This window comes from Dermochelys coriacea, chromosome 7 (genome assembly GCF_009764565.3).
Source record: "Dermochelys coriacea isolate rDerCor1 chromosome 7, rDerCor1.pri.v4, whole genome shotgun sequence".
Lineage (NCBI taxonomy): Eukaryota > Metazoa > Chordata > Testudines > Dermochelyidae > Dermochelys > Dermochelys coriacea.
In genome coordinates this window covers 122,463,972-122,482,136 of record NC_050074.1, presented here as the reverse complement: position 1 = coordinate 122,482,136, position 18,165 = coordinate 122,463,972, and the positions used below count along the sequence as shown (strand labels likewise).

The following is an 18,165-nucleotide window of genomic DNA, read 5'->3' as shown; positions in this document are numbered from 1 at the left end:
TTGCAGGCAGGAGCAGTGCGTGGTGATCCCTGCCCTCCTGCCCCCACCCTGGCTGCGCTGGCCGCTTCTGGGAGCAGCATGGGCCCACGGCAGGCAGGGAGCCTGCCTTAGCAGCAGGCAGCCCTGCTGTACTGCCGCGGCTGGAGATCGCGATCGACTGGGAGAGTCCCCAGGTTTGGTGACCACTGGTCTACACTGTATCTGACAGCAAGCCTCTCAGCCTCGGTTGACAGATTTACATTAGTTGGGTTTGCACTAGCACGCTACCAAACAGCTCTATTGACATTGCTTTGATGTTGCACAGGCTTGAGAGCCCAAGCTCCAGCCTGAGCCGCAACATCTACAAAGCTATTTTAGCATGCTAGTGAGAGCCCCGCTAAAAAAAGACTGTAGACCCAGGCTGGGAGGTTGGCTTCCAGATGCAGTGTAGACATACCCTACATGCCAGGCTTGTTTGCTGGACACGTACTGCGATGATCAGAGTGAACCAGCAGCCATGGAATACATCACTCACTTGAAATATTAAGAAAAAAAAGTCTTGACCCTAAGGTGGGCTGAATGCCTCTCTTGTAACCTACCTGACAAGCTGGGTCAAGATCCATTTTTCTTCGCAGGAATTTTTCCACGTGTCCGATGGTTGCTTCTCCTGAAACTCGCACAAACTTCTTTTCCAATGGCTGCAAAAAGAGCGGACAGTAAGCAACTTAAAAATGCTATGTATTCCCATCCAGGGTTCTCTACAGAGGATTCCTCCAGCCCAAGCCTAACCCCTGCTCAAAGGCCCCACAGACTACAGCTGAAGATAGCTGAATTAGACTCAGACTTTAAGGCCAGAAGGGACTGTCATGATCACGTAGTCTGACCTCCTGCACATCACAGGCCACAGAACCTCACCCATCCACTCCATTAACAAACCCCTAACCTCTTACTGAATTCCTCTCTGCCCTGTTTCTAGATCACTTTGGGATGAAAGGCACTATTTAAAAAATAATAAACAGGAGCAGGATTGGACCCTGGGAGTCTATCTAAATCAATGGCAAAAACCTGCACTGACATCAACAAGAGCAGGATGGAGTTCCAAGTTTGCATGCCAATTTTAACTACCGGGCAGCACAGATGCTGTACATAATTTACTACATCATAGACATTAAATTGCTCTCATGCAGTATGATAAATACCTCTTTTCATCTATGAGCAAAGGAGTTGCCTGCCACAAGCACAAACTTAAGTTTTATAAAATAGGGGTCATACCTATGATCTCAGGCCACACTTCAGAGCTACACTAAGAAAATAAAACCCTCTGGTATTTCCCAGCTCACACAGCGTAATTTTTTTTTAGCCTCTTATAAGTGATGTTTCAGCTCTGCAGTGGCTAGATTAGCACTATCCGAATCCCAGAATCATTTTCAACTCAATGTGTCACAGTGATGAATAGAATGGCTAGACTGGATGGGAGGCTTTTACTGTCATTTCCAAGTATTTCCATGGTGAGGACTGTAACAACATGACGTTTATTATGCCATTCTTGAAGATTTTTTTTTAAAAAGGATTTTTTTCACAGATAAAATGCTAAACAGCTGCCTGATGATTTGGGTGGATACAAAAAAGAGGCACAAAGACAGAACAGGCTGCAGCACTCAACGTGATAGATGGAGTTCCCTTTGTCCTAATTAACTGGATTTTTTACATTAAATTATGGACGGCTGTGATTTACTAGCCAAGCCATATTCCAAAGACAAAGAGTACAATGAACACGAAGGGCCAAGCTACTCTGATTTAAGTCACAGACACAAATATTAATTCCACCTGTAATAATATAGCAATCATGTTCAAACAACAACGCATAGAAAGTCAGACACAGAGTCAGAACTACTTTGCTGACCCATGCTATTGTAGCTTAGTGTACAGCACGAATCAGAGCATTGTTTATAGAACACACAAAACACATTAAAAAAAAAAAAAAAGAGTCCCCTGCCCAGTGGATCTCTCAATCTAATTCAGATACACAGGAGAATTATGCAGAAGGAAGGTGATCAGGGGACAATGCTGATAGGGAATCTAGGTAGAGAGGTTTCACAAGAAACGGGTCTGAAGGAGGGATTTGAACACGGAGATTTAGCTTGGCTGGAAGAAGCAGAAAAGCATGAAGCCAAGAGTGAGAAAGAAGGAGTGTGGGGAGAGAAATAAGAGCATAAGGGGGAAAAAAAAGAGGAGGAAATGAAAGCAGAGAAGTAAATGGGGGCTTATTAATGACATAGCAAGGAAGTGGACAGTGATGTAGAAAAACAGCCAGTAAAGGCATTCAAGGGAGTTGAAGCAAAAAGAAAAGGAGTACTTGTGGCACCTTAGAGACTAACAAATTTATTAGAGCATAAGCTTTCGTGAGCTACAGCTCACTTCATTGGATGCATCCGATGAAGTGAGCTGTAGCTCACGAAAGCTTATGCTCTAATAAATTTGTTAGTCTCTAAGGTGCCACAAGTACTCCTTTTCTTTTTGTGAATACTGACTAACATGGCTGCTACTCTGAAGGGAGTTGAAGGTGATTCTTTGAGATCATTCAGGGCCCAGTTCTGCCACCTTCATCCATGTTAGTATCAGTCTGTTAACAGTCCAGTTGGAACCAATGGGACTACTTGTGGAATACAGTACATGGTGAATAAAAGCTGGTAGAACCTGGAACTCAGTGTTTGTAGAAGACTTCTGAGTTAAAGCTGAGTTTCAGTCAGACTGTTACTGGAAGCCTGTATTTATGGCTTAAAAAGGGGTTGGATCAGGTTCCAAAAAAAAAAAAAATCAATTTCCTTACCTATGTCACAAACCCTGTCTTAGATTATTAAAATAGAAAGTGTTTTAAAAATCAAAACCTATTTCTGTCTATGCAATTTATTTTTGCAGTTTCTCTCAGCTCAAACAAGTTCTCATGGGCCAGTACAATGGTTGGGTTGCAAACACTGCAGGAGAATATTTGTTACTAGACTTTCTACTAGAATTTAAAAAAAGCAATCATCATCTTATGGAAACATTTCAATTACATTCAGATGTTGTAAGATTCTGTTTTATGAAGCCTAACCTTTAGGTCAAATTTGATTTGACTCCTAATTCTCCCCCCCACCCCGCCAATTTCAGCACTAAAGAAATACAAACTCTACTGTCCCCAAAGGGAAAAATCATGACACTGACATACTATGTGGCTCTGAAACTACACATCAGGAGGCTGAGTGACAGACGTAGCTGAAGTTTGCATAATCTTTGAATGCCTAAGTAATATATGTTGTTGATATGTATTAATAATATAAAATGCATTTAACTCTAGTGGGTGGTAATCTGTATTCAGTGCCTACATCTGAGCAGCTTCCTCTGAAGCCATTATATGAACTAAGAGGTGCCATCTGCATAGCTTAGAAACATAGTATGAAAATGAAGGAAAACTCCTTATGGAAGGCGGTTACTGTGCATGCATGTCAGCCTCAGTAAATGTTTTTTATTTCCCTCTAATGTTTTAGACTTTTTATTACCCCTAACAAATGTTTTTATTACTGGGAACAAATATACATCAGATATGGACATTTTTCAATACTGGAGATTTTTTTCCTGTGCCAGTAAAATGGCTGAATTGCTTTAAACTCAATTTGTAAGCTAACGTTACATCTACCGTGAAACCATGTACACCTCTTCAAAGAAGCTCTTGAGGAATTCAACCATGATTTCAACAATTTCCATCCCACCATCAACCTCAGCCTGGATCAGTCCACACAAGAGATCCACTTCCTGGACACTACGGTGCTAATAAGTGATGGTCACATAAACACCACCCTATATCGGAAACCTACAGACCGCTATTCCTACCTACATGCCTCTAGCTTTCATCCAGATCATACCACACGATCCATTGTCTACAGCCAAGCTCTACGATATAACCGCATTTGCTCCAACCCCTCAGACAGAGACAAACACCTACAAGATCTCTATCATGCATTCCTACAACTACAATACCCACCTGCTGAAGTGAAGAAACAGATTGACAGAGCCAGAAGAGTACCCAGAAGTCACCTACTACAGGACAGGCCCAACAAAGAAAACAACAGAACGCCACTAGCCATCACCTTCAGCCCCCAACTAAAACCTCTCCAACGCATCATCAAGGATCTACAACCTATCCTGAAGGACGAGCCATCGCTCTCTCAGATCTTGGGAGACAGACCAGTCCTTGCTTACAGACAGCCCCCCAATCTGAAGCAAATACTCACCAGCAACCACACACCACACAACAGAACCACTAACCCAGGAACCTATCCTTGCAACAAAGCCCGTTGCCAACTCTGTCCACATATCTCTTCAGGGGATACCATCATAGGGCCTAATCACATCAGCCACACTATCAGAGGCTCGTTCACCTGCGCATCTACCAATGTGATATATGCCATCATGTGCCAGCAATGCCCCTCTGCCATGTACATTGGCCAAACTGGACAGTCTCTATGTAAAAGAATGAATGGACACAAATCAGACGTCAAGAATTATAACATTCAAAAACCAGTTGGAGAACACTTCAATCTCTCTGGTCACTCGATCACAGACCTAAGAGTGGCTATCCTTCAACAAAAAAGCTTCAAAAACAGACTCCAACGAGAGACTGCTGAATTGGAATTAATTTGCAAACTGGATACAATTAACTTAGGCTTGAATAGAGACTGGGAATGGATGAGTCATTACACAAAGTAAAACTATTTCCCCATGAAGAAAAGGAGTACTTGTGGCACCTTAGAGACTAACAAATTTATTAGCGCATAAGCTTTCGTGAGCTACAGCTCACTTCATCGGATGCATCCGATGAAGTAAGCTGTAGCTCACGAAAGCTTATGCTCTAATAAATTTGTTAGTCTCTAAGGTGCCACAAGTACTCCTTTTCTTTTTGCGAATACAGACTAACACGGCTGCTACTCTGAAACCTATTTCCCCATGGTATTTCTCCCTCCCACCCCACCCCCCACTGTTCCTCTGATATTCTTGTTAACTGCTGGAATTAGCCTACCTTGCTTGTCACCATGAAAGGTTTTCCTCCTTTCCCCCCCCTGCTGCTGGTGATGGCTTATCTTAAGTGATCACTCTCCTTACAGTGTGTATGATAAACCCATTGTTTCATGTTCTCTGTGTGTGTGTATATAAATCTCTCCTCTGTTTTTTCCACCAAATGCATCCGATGAAGTGAGCTGTAGCTCACGAAAGCTTATGCTCTAATAAATTTGTTAGTCTCTAAGGTGCCACAAGTACTCCTTTTCTTTTTGCGAATACAGACTAACACGGCTGCTACTCTGAAACCTCTTCAAATCTAGAAAGCTGAGCAAAGAATTGATGGGGAGATGGCATCAATCCAAGGCAAAGAGAATGAGGGTGAAACAGAGGTAAGGGGCAGAAACAAAGAAACAATGCAGGAGACAAAAAAGGAGGAGAAAAGCCACCGGAGGGGAAGAGAACAATGTAGAGAAAGCAACTTGGCTGGAGATATTTTCAGGAAGGCAGCCTCCTCTCTGCAGATTACTTTCTCATTCACAAAATCTACATTCACAATTCAGTTGTAGGCTCAGCTAAGCCCTTTGGGACAGGGACAATCTCATTTCAGTGTTGGCAGAGTGCCTAGTACAGTGGGACCCTATTCTCAGTTGGCTATTAAGCTCTACCATAATGATTAATAAATCATAACAAAGGTGAGTAGTTGCACCCGAGTTGCACCTTTTCAGATTTGTACCTGCAGTCTGGACAGGAATCAACCCAGCTAAAAATAAAGATGAGGCAAAGGAAAAAGGATGGGAAAGAATTAAGACAAATTATATGTAGTATGTTAGTAAAATGCTGTTTGCTCCCATTCTTAAATATTAAGGTTGCATATTTCAATGCTAAATGTACCCATGTTTAGTTTCTCTTTTACAATCCGCTACTCTGTGCTGTTCCATATCCTTTTATTCCTAACATCCTGCTGTCATAAAAGATAAAATGTAGTATGTGATTACATAATTTAAAGTTTTATCTATTGCTTGGCTTGAGTAGAGCCTGTTTCCAAGGTATTTATTCACATACTGAAATGATACACTTTGCACATCCTTAATTACACCCTGTCAAATTATGGAGAAGGCAGCAAGAGATGGGCAGTTTCACACTATGAGACTACACTGATTTGGCACAGTAGGAACAAGTTTTAGTTGACTCTACATTGCAATACCGCGGAGCTGTATTTCTTTTCCAGTTCAGTAACCATTATTCACAGGAGAGATCAAGGTGAGAGTGAACTAGCAGCTGACCAGAGAAGTCTATTTAGCTGCCTAACAAATAAGCACAAGTATTTCTTGTGCCTTCCATCTTCCTCCTGCGGTTATACATTAGAACTCAAGACTACTACCTCTTGGTTGATAAGTACACAAACACACATTATAAACTACCTCTTCCAGAACAAATCAGAGATTTAAAAACAAAAACAAAACAAACTGCAACACTCTGGGCACGACTACTCCCTTGGGCAGAATTCCAAATAAAGGTACAATAAGGACACTCATCCAACAGAGCCTGAAGCAACAAGCGAGACTAGTCAGTTTTATTATGTTCCATTCTCCCATACTAAAGTATTATTTTCCTGCCTTTGTAGTCTCTCTTCTTGCCACACCCTGTGACATTATGCATTATGATGGATTTTAAAGTACAAAGTAGCCCAATATCACTTTATACTCCACTGGGTAAACTCCAGATTGTGTGTCCAGGTGTACTTCTAGTGCAAAGCAAACCCAGATGAGCTACATTAAATTAGATTAAAATTATACAAATCTCCCAAGTGAAATGTATAGGAAAATAAATTCAAGTCACATCCACACCTTAAAATTCCCTGCGCCTTCATTAGCTCTGAAAGACAAGAGAAAAGTTAACATAATCAATAATATCTTTAAGCGACATAATTATTAGCAACTTCAAGTTACTATAATCAATAAGCCACAATCATACCACACAGTTTTGGTGCATTAAATACCCTTAAAATAAAACAAACCAAAAACCCAAGGTATTTCCTTTTAATTGAATTCCTAATAATAAATGAAATACAAATAGATTGCATTTATATAGTTGTTCCTTTTTCTCCACTATTGCATTCCTGTAAAATAAACCCTTTATGGCTTTTTCATATTTAAATCTGCCACTCTGAAGTGAAAACAAAACAAATAAGCCAGAATAACATACACAAATCTCATATATAATGTAAACTATCAAATATAACATTAACTTTCTTAGGAGTGGTCTGGAACAAAATATAGCTCGGATAACTAGAAAAATAAAAATGTCTTCCAAAGGTTACAAACATTGCTGTCTAGGTATTTATACTGTGCTTATTACTGGTATCTAAGCTGCTAATAGACAGTGCTCAATAATACTGACAGAGCATCTCACACCATTGTAGAGGTCCCTGGGGCTAAACATAGACCTTTCAGAGTACATTGCTCCTAGGGAAATTTTGCACCAAAAAATAAAAAATGCAGTGCCAAAATATTAAAAATTCTGTGCACAATATTTTAAAATTCTGCAAAATTCTGCATATTTTATTTGTGAAAATAACACAATATAACTATGCCAGTTTCATTTATTATGGTAATTTATTTCAAAATACCTGTCAGCAAGTATGTCTGTAACAATACAGACAAAAAAAAAATTCAGGATATTTTTTTTTGACAAATATATTCCTTACTACGCATATTAATACAGAACTTTGAGTAATAATTCATTTAAACTACAATACAGAAACTTATTTCTTGCACCCCTCAAAAGCAGTGCAAAGGCTTGGGGGAGTCAAGGGTAACAGAGGAGCTGAGGGAGAGGGAAGTAATTGCTGGAAAGGAGCCTGGCGGTAAACCTAGGTGTGGGAGGGAGAAGTATGGAACAGTTGTTTTTGGTGGGGGGAGGGATTGTTAGGGAGTTGGGGAACCTCCCCCATGCAGACCCTGGCAGAACCCTAGTCTCTCCCATTCAGTCAGGCACATCCGCCCCATCCCCATGTGTTCCTTCTGCATCCACTCCACCCCCATCCCTATATGGTCCTGCAACCCCCCACCCATTCAGCCCCTGGTTCAATGCAGTCACCCCACTAGCTCCTGACTCACGCCCCAGTCTGTCCCCCCACCAGTCCTTCTGAACCCTAATTTGTGACCCCGCAAGAAGCCCCATATGCCCCTCTCTGTCTGTCCTGTGCCTCCTCATCTTGCCTCACTGTGAGGAATGCAGCCTTCGCTGCTGGTTGGCCGCTCTCTCCTCTGGTGCCATAGCAGCCCCTGGTGGCGAAAAGGTGTAGCTACTGCGCCTCTCCAGAAGAATCTATATTCTGCAGAGAAAAAAATCTGCAGGGGACATTAATTCTGCACATGTGCAGTGGCACAGAATTCCCCAGGAGTAGTACATATATGTTGATTAGTGCAGACACTATCTAGGAAAGAAGGAGAATACCAAATGCTTCAGATGAAAGCCAAAAAGAATTAGCCAACCCCCTCTCCCCCAACAAAAAAAAAAAAAAGAGCCAAATTTGCAGCTAGCGGAAATCAAGAGCTTCACTGGCTTCAATGGAGATACACTGGTTAACACACCAGTTGGTCATCTGATCCAGAGACTATGCTTGAACAACAGCACAATATTGTACATTTTAAGGTGGTGAGGGTGGGGCAGAGAAGAATTCCAGCTAATAGTTCACACAGGAAAAACAAGCTAACAGAGTTTTACATTCATAGATTCATAGATACTAAGGTCAGAAGGAACCATTCTGATCATCTAGTCCGACCTCCTGCACAGCGCAGGCCACAGAATCTCACCCACCCACTCCTATGAAAAACCTCACCTATGTCTGAGCTACTGAAGTCCTTAAATCATGGTTTAAAGACTTCAAGGAGCAGAGAAGCCTCCCTCAAGTCAACCATGCCCCATGCTACAGAGGAAGGCGAAAAACCTCCAGGGCCTCTCCAATCTGCCCTGGAGGAAAATTCCTTCCCGACCCCAAATATGGCAATTAGCTAATGGGCAAGATTCACCAGCCACATAATACAGAAAATTCTTTCCTGGGTAACTCAGATCCCATCCATCTAATATCCCATCTCAGGGGATTAGTCCTATTTACCCTGACTATTTAAAGATCAATTACTTACCAAAATCCCATTATCCCATCATACCAGCTCCTCCATAAAGTTATCGAGTAGAATCTTAAAACCAGATAGATCTTTTGCCCCCACTGCTTCCCTTGGAAGGCTATTCCAAAATTTCACTCCTCTGATGGTTAAAAACCTTCGTCTGATTTCAAGTCTAAACTTCCTGGTGGCCAGTTTATACCCATTTGTTCTTGTGTCCACATTGGTGCTGAGCTGAAATAATTCCTCTCCCTCTCCTGTATTTATCCCTCTGATATATTTATAGAGAGCAATCATATCTCCCCTCAACCTTCTTTTACTTAGGCTAAACAAGCCAAGCTCGTTAAGTCTCCTTTCATAAGACAAGTTTTCCATTCCTCGGATCAGCCTAGTAGCCCTTCTCTGTACCTGCTCCAGTTTGAATTCATCCTTTTTAAACATGGGAGACCAGAACTGCACACAGTATTCTAGGTGAGGTCTCTCCAGTGCCTTGTATAATGGTACTAAAACCTCCTTATCCCTACTGGAAATGCCTCTCCTGATGTATCCCAAGACCGCATTAGCTTTTTTCACAGCCATATCACATTGGCAGCTCATAGTCATCCTATGATCAACCAATACTCCAAGGTCCTTCTCCTCTTCCGTTACTTCTAATTGATGCGTCCCCAACTTATAACTAAAATTCTTGTTATTAATCCCTAACTGCATAACCTTACACTTCTCACTATACAAATTCTCTAAAAAGGATGGCTTTCAGCATGAAAAATGCCCACTTCTTCATGTCTCATTATTTGTGTCTCAACTAACGATGTGTGTGAGAAATAATGCAGCACTTAGTTTGTCTTGGAAGAAGCAGAATCAAGCACTGCCCATTTAATGTTTATTGACTATAATTGCTACGGACCACATACATGTAACAGAGAAAAATGTCTCTGCAATGCCTACATGGACCAAATGTTAGCGTGAAGCTTTAGATTGCTATATTTAGATATCACCATCTCCAATATGTGCCTTCCATGAGAGTTGAATAAAACCAGCATTACAATCAGCTGCTGAAATGTATTTTAAAAGATTAGCTGCCTTTTCCTAGGTGTAGGGACAGAATCACTCAGGCTAGAATTTTATCTTCCAGAATGTCTCATTTTATTCATTATCTGTATGTGTGTCTGAGATTGGACAGGAGAGTACGGTCAGAAAGGTTTTAAAAGGGACTGAAGAATAATGTTATCTGAAAGAGAAATAAAAAAAAAAAAGATAGTGATAAGCATTTCCGTTCCAGGAGTGGCTCTCTCTGATCCATTTCCACTGCTGCAGAAAATATTTAACCATTTCACGTGCTCTGAGAACATGATACAAGTAATTTGGGAGCAAATTTTCAATGTAAAAAAACTCCGGCTGGTTGACCCAACCCTTTTAAAGTTTTCTTTAGTCGCTAAGACTTCATAATCTCGCCCTCCATTTCATGGGCAAGTTATTTCTGATTTTAAGTTTTGAAGAGGAAAGCAGAGCATTTTTTACAACATCTGCAATTCTTAAACATCTGCCTAAGAGCAAAGGTTAAAAAAAAAAAAAGAGACAGTCACCTAAAAAATAAAAGCTACTTGTTACTGCTGTTACTTTTCTTACTGGCTCCTTAGATTACTGCACCCAAAAGAATGTTTTCGTTGTGGCTGTTTTAGTTTAGGTCTTCACTCTTTTTACTTTTACTTACTTGCTATTTACTTACTTTTTGTACTTCACTCACTATAGTCAATGAAACCAAACTGGTCAGTTTCACATTGTGTACTGAACTTTTGCATAAAACTGTAATGTTTGAGTTGAAAACACTTAAAGGGATGCTTCAAAACCAAACCAGCGGAAAAACAAATTCAATCAAGCTACACACACACACACACACACACACACACACACACACACACATCCTTAGATTTGGGATCTAAATTGCCTGACAAAGGTCCTTTTGAACTGATAAAAGAAAAATGCATCTGCTGAGAATCAAAAAAAAAAAAAAAAAAAAAAAAAAATTAATGGCATAGCCTTAAACAAGGGCTAATTTAAATAGATTTACTTTTCTCAAATCAACTCAAACTGCAAATTATTTTATAGTTAAGGATAGTGTCAAGAAGCTGTCTATATAGTCATTAACCATTACTAATGTTCTCAAAAGCATATCTTTCCTTCAAAAAAAATTGTAGCATTGATGTGTTGCCTTTAAAGGACATTTTGTGCTAAAACAATATTTCAGTTTTTAAAGAAGTTGCAACTTACCAATTACGTATTTATATATCCAGAAAGGTGAAGATTTGTCAACGTACTAGCTGAGCTGCAAAGAATGTAAATGTACCCATTTGTCACTTTACGCTCTGTGCAGGTTGTCTCTGCCACCTTGTGGTATAATACAGCAATGTTTTCTATCAAGCTTAGGTCCCAATCTTGCAATGGAACGGGCCTGAAGTTAATGGGAACCTGCATGGACTGTGCTAGTGGAATGTATATCGTTATATCACACTGATTATGGTAGAGAAGTACATTAAAATATGAGTTAAAGGAACATTATTAAGTTTGCAAAGTCAATCATTTAAAAGCTAGGAGAGGCCAGAATCTAAGGGGCCACAAGTACTCCTTGATCTTTTTGAATAGACAATGTGGCCCCAAGCTTTATTTACTACAAAATATTCAGACCTTGCTCTGCACACAGAATTTATAATTTCCTCATGGACTTTTTTATGGTGCTCATCACTATGGGATCCAAGTGCTTCACAAACATTAATTTATTTTCAGAATGCTCCTGTGAGATGAAGAGTTATTATCCCCATTTTACAGATGGGGAACTGAGGCACAGAGATTAAGATCAAATGTACCCACAAATTTTGGGTGCCCAATTTGAGACTCCCAAGACTTGATTGCTTACTATAGCACTTCAGATGTTCAAAACACAGCTCCCATTGTGACTGCTCAGCACTTCTGCAAATCAGATTCCTGGGTCCTGAGTCAGGCATCCAGAAAAAAGGAATAAATAATTAGTGACCACCTGTGAACAGATGTTTTTAAGTGACTTGTGCAGACTCACAGAGAAAGTCTTTGTCAGAGACAGGGATAGAATCCAATATACCAGGTCTGTATTCAACTGCCTTAGCCAGGATGCCATCCTGTCTCTTCCTGAAATCCCGTCTCATTCACCACATACCTTTCAACTTCCGCAACAAATGAGGCAGGGGTCCTACCGATGTGCTTAATTCACTACATACCCTTAATTCATTCCTAGAGCATGGTCTACCCTGTGTGTGAAATGATGCAGGGGTCCTGTGGAAATATTATGTGATTACATAATTAAATGCAAAATGCAGGGAAACGGAGTGTGTGGGAGGGGGCAAATTAAGATTACATAGGCAATTCTGGCATTTCCTAACTTTTCAGTGCTTGACTTTTCAACTGTAATAATGTCTTTTTAATGTAGTTTTGTGAGTGCGATTTCCTAGACTTAAAATTAAATAAAAGAAATCCCATCATATTGACACCCACATAGTTCATCAGCAGGGTTGTAACCTTTGGAATGACTGCACAATCCTCAGCCACTTGAGCTAATGGAGTACCAGAGAGCAGTAGTAAATTGTCATTCTCTACGTGGGCCAGCACTAGAGGAGGATGGGACACTTTGCCAGTGGTTTTGCTGGATATTTGCTGACAGCAAGAGAGAGGTGGTGGTGGTGGTGGTGGTGCTGGGGGACGGAGTCATCTATCTGCTGCCCAGACTGGGAAACTCAAGAAGTGTGCTGCTTGCCTGGAGCTAGAATTCAGGATGTGACGAAGTATCTGCTGAGACTGATCAAGCCCTTAGACCGCTACCCCTTCCTACTTCTCTACATGGGCACCAATGATACTGCCAAAAATGACCTTGAATGGGTCACTGCAGTCTACATGGCTCTGGGAAGAAGGATAAAGGAGTTTGAGGCACAAGTGGTGTTCTCCTCCATCCTCCCTGTTGAAGGAAAAGGCCCAGGTAGGGACCATCAAATTGTGGAGGTAAATGCATGGTTATGCAGGTGGTGTCGGTGTTGGATTCTTTGACCATGGGATGTTGTTCCAGGATTGCTAGGAAGAGATGGGATCTACCTAACGAAGAGAGGGAAGAGCCTTTTGCTGGCAGGCTTGCTAACTTAGCGAGGAGGGCTTTAAACTAGATTCGCTGAGGATGGAGACCTAAGCCCTGAGGTGAGTGGGATACCGGGAGGAAACACAAGGAGGAGGGTGCAACAGGGGAGGCCTCCTGATTCATACTGAGAAAGTAGGGCAATCAGCTAGTTATCTTAGGTGCCTGTACACGAATGCAAGAAGCCTGGGAAACAAGCAGGAAGAATTGGGAGACCTGGGACAATCAAGAAACTATGATGTGATTGGAATAATAGAGACTTGGTGGGGTAGCTCACATGACTGGAGCACTGTCATGGATGGGTAGAAACTGTTCAGGAAGGACAGATGGGGGAGAAAAGGTGGAGGAGTTCCCCTGTATGTGAGAGAGCAGTACGGGTTGCTCAGAGCTCCAGGATGAAACTGGAGAAAAGCTTATTGAGAGTCTTTGGGTTAAGTTTAGAGGTGAGAGCAACAAGGGTGATGTCGTGGTGGGCATCTGCTATAGACCACCAGAACAGGAGGATGAGGTAGACGAGGCTTTCTTCGGACAACTAACAGAAGTTTCCAGATCACAGGCCCAGGTTCTCATGGGGGACTTCTATCACCCGGACATCTGCTGGGAGAGCAGTAAAGCAGTGCACAGACAATCCAGGAAGTTTTTGGAGAGCGTTGGGGACAACTTCCTGATGCAAGTGCTGGAGGAACCAACTAGGGGCCGTGCTCCTCTTGACCTGCTGCTCATAAACAGGGAAGAATTGGTAGGGGAAGTAGAAGTGGGTGACAATCTGGGCAGTAGTGACCATGAGATGGTCAAGTTCAGGATCCTGACAAAAGGAAGAAAGGAGAGGAGCAGAATACAGACCCTGGACTTCAGAAAAGCAGACTTTGAATCCCTCAAGGAACTGATGGGCAGGATCTCCTGGAGGCCTAAACTTGGACAGATGACTAGGGAGGAGTATAAAGATATTGCTCGAGCATGCAGGAGTGTAATCAGGAAGGCCAAAGTACAATTGGAGTTGCAGCTAGCAAGGGATGTAAGGGTAGAAAGAAGGGTTTTTACAGGTATGTTAGCAACAAGAAGGTCAGGGAAAGTGTAGGACCCTTATTGTGACATATGATGTGAGAAAAGCTGAAGTACTCAATGGTTTTTTTGCCTCAGTCTTCACAGACAAGGTCAGCTCCCAGATTGCTGCACTGGGCAGCACAGTATGGGGAGGAGGTGAGCAGCCCTCAGTGGTGAAAGAATAGGTTAAGGACTACTCAGAAAAGCTGGATATACACAAGTCCATGGAGCCAGATACAATGCATCCGAGGGTGCTGAGGGAGTTGGCTGATGTGATTGCAGAGCCATTGGCCATTATCTTTGAAAACTCATGGCAATTGGGGGAGATCCCGGACAATTGGAAAAAGGCAAATATAGTGCCCATCCTTTAAAAAGGGAAGAAAGAGAATCCAGGGAACTACAGACTGGTCAGCCTCACCTCAGTCCCCGGAAAAATCATGAAGCAGATCCTCAAGGAACCCATTTTGAAGTACTTGGAGGAGAGGAAGGTGATCAGGAACAGTCAACATGGATTTATCAAGGGCAAGTCATTCCTGACCAACCTGATTGCCTTCTATGATGAGGTAACTGGCTCTGTGGATATAGGGAAAGCGGTGCACGTGATATACCTTGACTTTAGCAAAGCTTTTGATAAGGTCTCCCACAGTATTCTTGCCAGCAAGTTAAAGAAGTATGGATTGGATGAATGGACTATAAGGTGGATAGAAAGCTGGCCAGATTGTCGGGCTAAACGGATAGTGATCAACGGCTCGATATCTATTTGGCAACTGGTATCAAGCGGAGTGCAGCAGGGATCGGTTTTGTTCAACATCTTCATTAATGATCTGGATGATGGGGTGGATTGCATTGAACCCTCAGCAAGTTTGTGGATGACACTAAGCTGAGGGGACAGGTAGATACGATGGAGGATAGGAATAGGGTTCAGAGTGACCTAGACAAATTGGAGGATTGGGCCAAAAGAAATCTGATGAAGTTCAACGAGGAGAAGTCCAGAATCCTGCACTTCAGATGGAAGAATCCCATGCACTGCTACAGGCTGGGGACCGACTGGTTAAGTGGCAGTTCTGCAGAAAGGACTTGGGTATTACAGTGGATGAGAAGCTGGATATGAGTCAACAGTGTGCCCTTGTTGCCAAGAAGGCTAATGGCATATTGGGCTGCATTAGTAGGAGCATTGCCAGCAGATCGAGGGAAGTGATAACTCCCCTCCATTCGGCACTGGTGAGGCCACATCTGGAGTATTGTGTCCAGTTTTGGGCCATCCACTACAGAAAGGATGTGGGACAAATTGGAGAAAGTCCAGCAGAGAGCAACAAAAATGATTAGGGGGCTGGAGCACATGGTTTGTGAGGAGAGGCTGAGGGAACTGTTCTTATTTAGTCTGCAGAAAAGAAAAGTGCAGAGGTATTTGATAGCAGCCTTCAACTACCTGAAGGGGGTTCCAAAGAAGATAGAGCTAGGCTGTTCTCAGTGGTGACAGATGACAGAACAAGGAGCAATGGTCTCAAGTTGCAGCAGGGGAGGACTAGGTTTGGATATTAGGAAAAATTATTTCACTAGGAGGGTGGTGAAGCACTGGAATGGCTTACCTAGGAAGGTGGTGGAATCTCCATCCTTAGAGGTTTTTAAGGCCCGGCTTGACAAAGCCCTGGCTGGGATGATGTAGTTGAGGATGGTCCTGCTTTGAGCAGAGGGTTGGACTAGATGACCTCCTGAGGTCTCTTCCAACCCTAATCTATGATTCAATGGTGAAACTCAGGAATCTTTGGTTCCATTCCAGACTCTGGAAGGGAGTGTCAAGTGGGCACAAACACTTATGCCCATTCCCCCCCCCAAGCTTTACCCCTTCCGTCTTGTTCCCTCTGACCCGTCCCTACCTCAGTGCTATCTCTTTCCCACCTTTGGCTCCTTGACCCAATCTTCACTCTTTAGGCTTCTCATCTCAGTCTCAATCTCCTTGCTCAGCCAATCCTCCTTCTGGGCTTGCTGTCTAAGTCCCAGTCACTTCCCCTCCCCTCAGACAGTCACACTGTCCTTGCCCAGCCAGTCCCAGTTCTTCCCTCCTGGCTCCTTGTGAGACCTGGTTCTCCCTCCCCAACCATTGTCTCCCAGTCTCCCTCCTTGGTCTCCTAATCCAATTTTAGTAGATTCCCCCTGCCTTCCCGGCTCCTTGTCCCAGTGTCCTCTGTCCCTGGTTATCTATCCCAGTCTCTTTGTCCAACCAGTCCCAGTTATCCCCCTTCACTCCCAATTCCTTGTCAGATCTGTCTCCTCCCTTCACCTGCTCCTTAGTCCCAGTCTTCATGCCCAACCAGTCCTATTCTCCCCCATCTAGTCATTAGATCACAGTATTCTACCCCCTGCCTGCCAACTGGCTCCCAGTCCCCGCCTGTTCTCCTCTCTAGCTCCCAGTCGTAGCATCCCTCCCTTGACATCCAGTCCCAATCATCTTGCCCATATATTCCCAGCCTCCCCACCCAGATCCCAGTACCAGCCTCTCTTTCTAGCAAGTTGGAAGAAGGTATAAAAAGAGAGACAGTGAAATCATCAATTGGCCTCTCTCCCCTCCCTCTCAACTCAACACCAGGAAGAATGTCTGGAGCAAAGACTTTGAACTGAGGGAGTTTGGACTCAGGCTGGAAGGGTGCCCAGTCTGTACACTGAGGAACTGTAACCTGATTGTAACATTTGTCAGGGTGAGAAAAGCTGTTTGATTCAACTCTTGCTTAGACTAAAAATTTAGGATTTAGAATGCATGTTTACTTTTAATTTTCTTAAGGTAACTATCTCTGACCTTTCTGCCTACCACGTATAATCACTTAAAACCCATTTTTCTGAAGTTAATAAACTTATTTTTATGTTTTAGCCTTACCAGTGAGTTTGTCTAAAGTGCTTGGGAAATCTCAGTTAGGTTACAAAGGCTGGTGCATATCCACTGTCCTATGAAGAAGTGAAGAACTAAGTAATGAACTACACTGGTCAGGCTTCAGATCAGTGTAAGACGATACAGTCTATGATTCTATGAGTTCAGATGTACAAGGCTGGGGAGAACTGGTGGGAGCCACTATACGGATAGTTCATGAGTGGCTGGGAGATCATTCATGTAACACAGCTGGCTGTGTCCCTGCATGTGTACGGCTGTGTAAGTGTAGTCCTATCAGAGGTTTGTAGCTTGACATCTGCATCACAGTGCAAGAAGATCCCAGGCTGGCGGAACGGAGGGTTCAGCAGTCCCACAATCCAGGTTGCACCCCAAGGACCCCATCACCAGCAGAAAGATACTTTTAAAAAATCCCTCCCATTACAGTTATTCCAAAGTCTAAGTGTGGTGCTCACATTTCACACACACTTTCTTACAGTTTTACACCTGCTGCAGGTCTTTGTTTGACTCACCCAATGAACTCCAAAAGCAGTGAGACGTCAAGTTCTGGTGGGATTCGAAACACTGATCCCAAGACTTTCCGAGGTCTTCCTCTGCTCACAGGGACTGGCTGTGGGACAGCTAAAGAAATCGAAGTGTTGAAAAAATGTATCAGGGGTTGAAGTTCACTGTATGTGATATATAAGCCAAACAATGAGGCATAAATAACCACACAGCTCAACTATGACTTTCATTAATTCAAATACATGTTTAGTATGAGTGCCAATAATGGTATTTTCCTACCATATAGCATACCGTCTCTCTGAATAGTGGTTTATGCTACAATGGGCCATGGAAGTCATTTACACAAGTATCTTTCAACTTCTAACGGTATCTTTAAATATCTTATATAATAATTTAATTATCTTATCATTTAAGTTATTTCTTACCTTAATTACACTTAATGA

At 42.5% G+C, this 18,165-nt stretch overlaps 1 protein-coding gene across 1 annotated transcript in view; it reads right to left on the bottom strand.

Annotated features, from left to right (window-relative positions):
* Positions 1-18,165, bottom strand: part of PCGF6 (polycomb group ring finger 6) — a 55,591-nt gene that overhangs the window by 25,702 nt on the left and 11,724 nt on the right. The window contains 3 exon segments of the mRNA XM_038408124.2: positions 579-677; positions 6,864-6,891; positions 17,731-17,839. Coding sequence (XP_038264052.2) covers positions 579-677; positions 6,864-6,891; positions 17,731-17,839 — 236 coding nt within the window.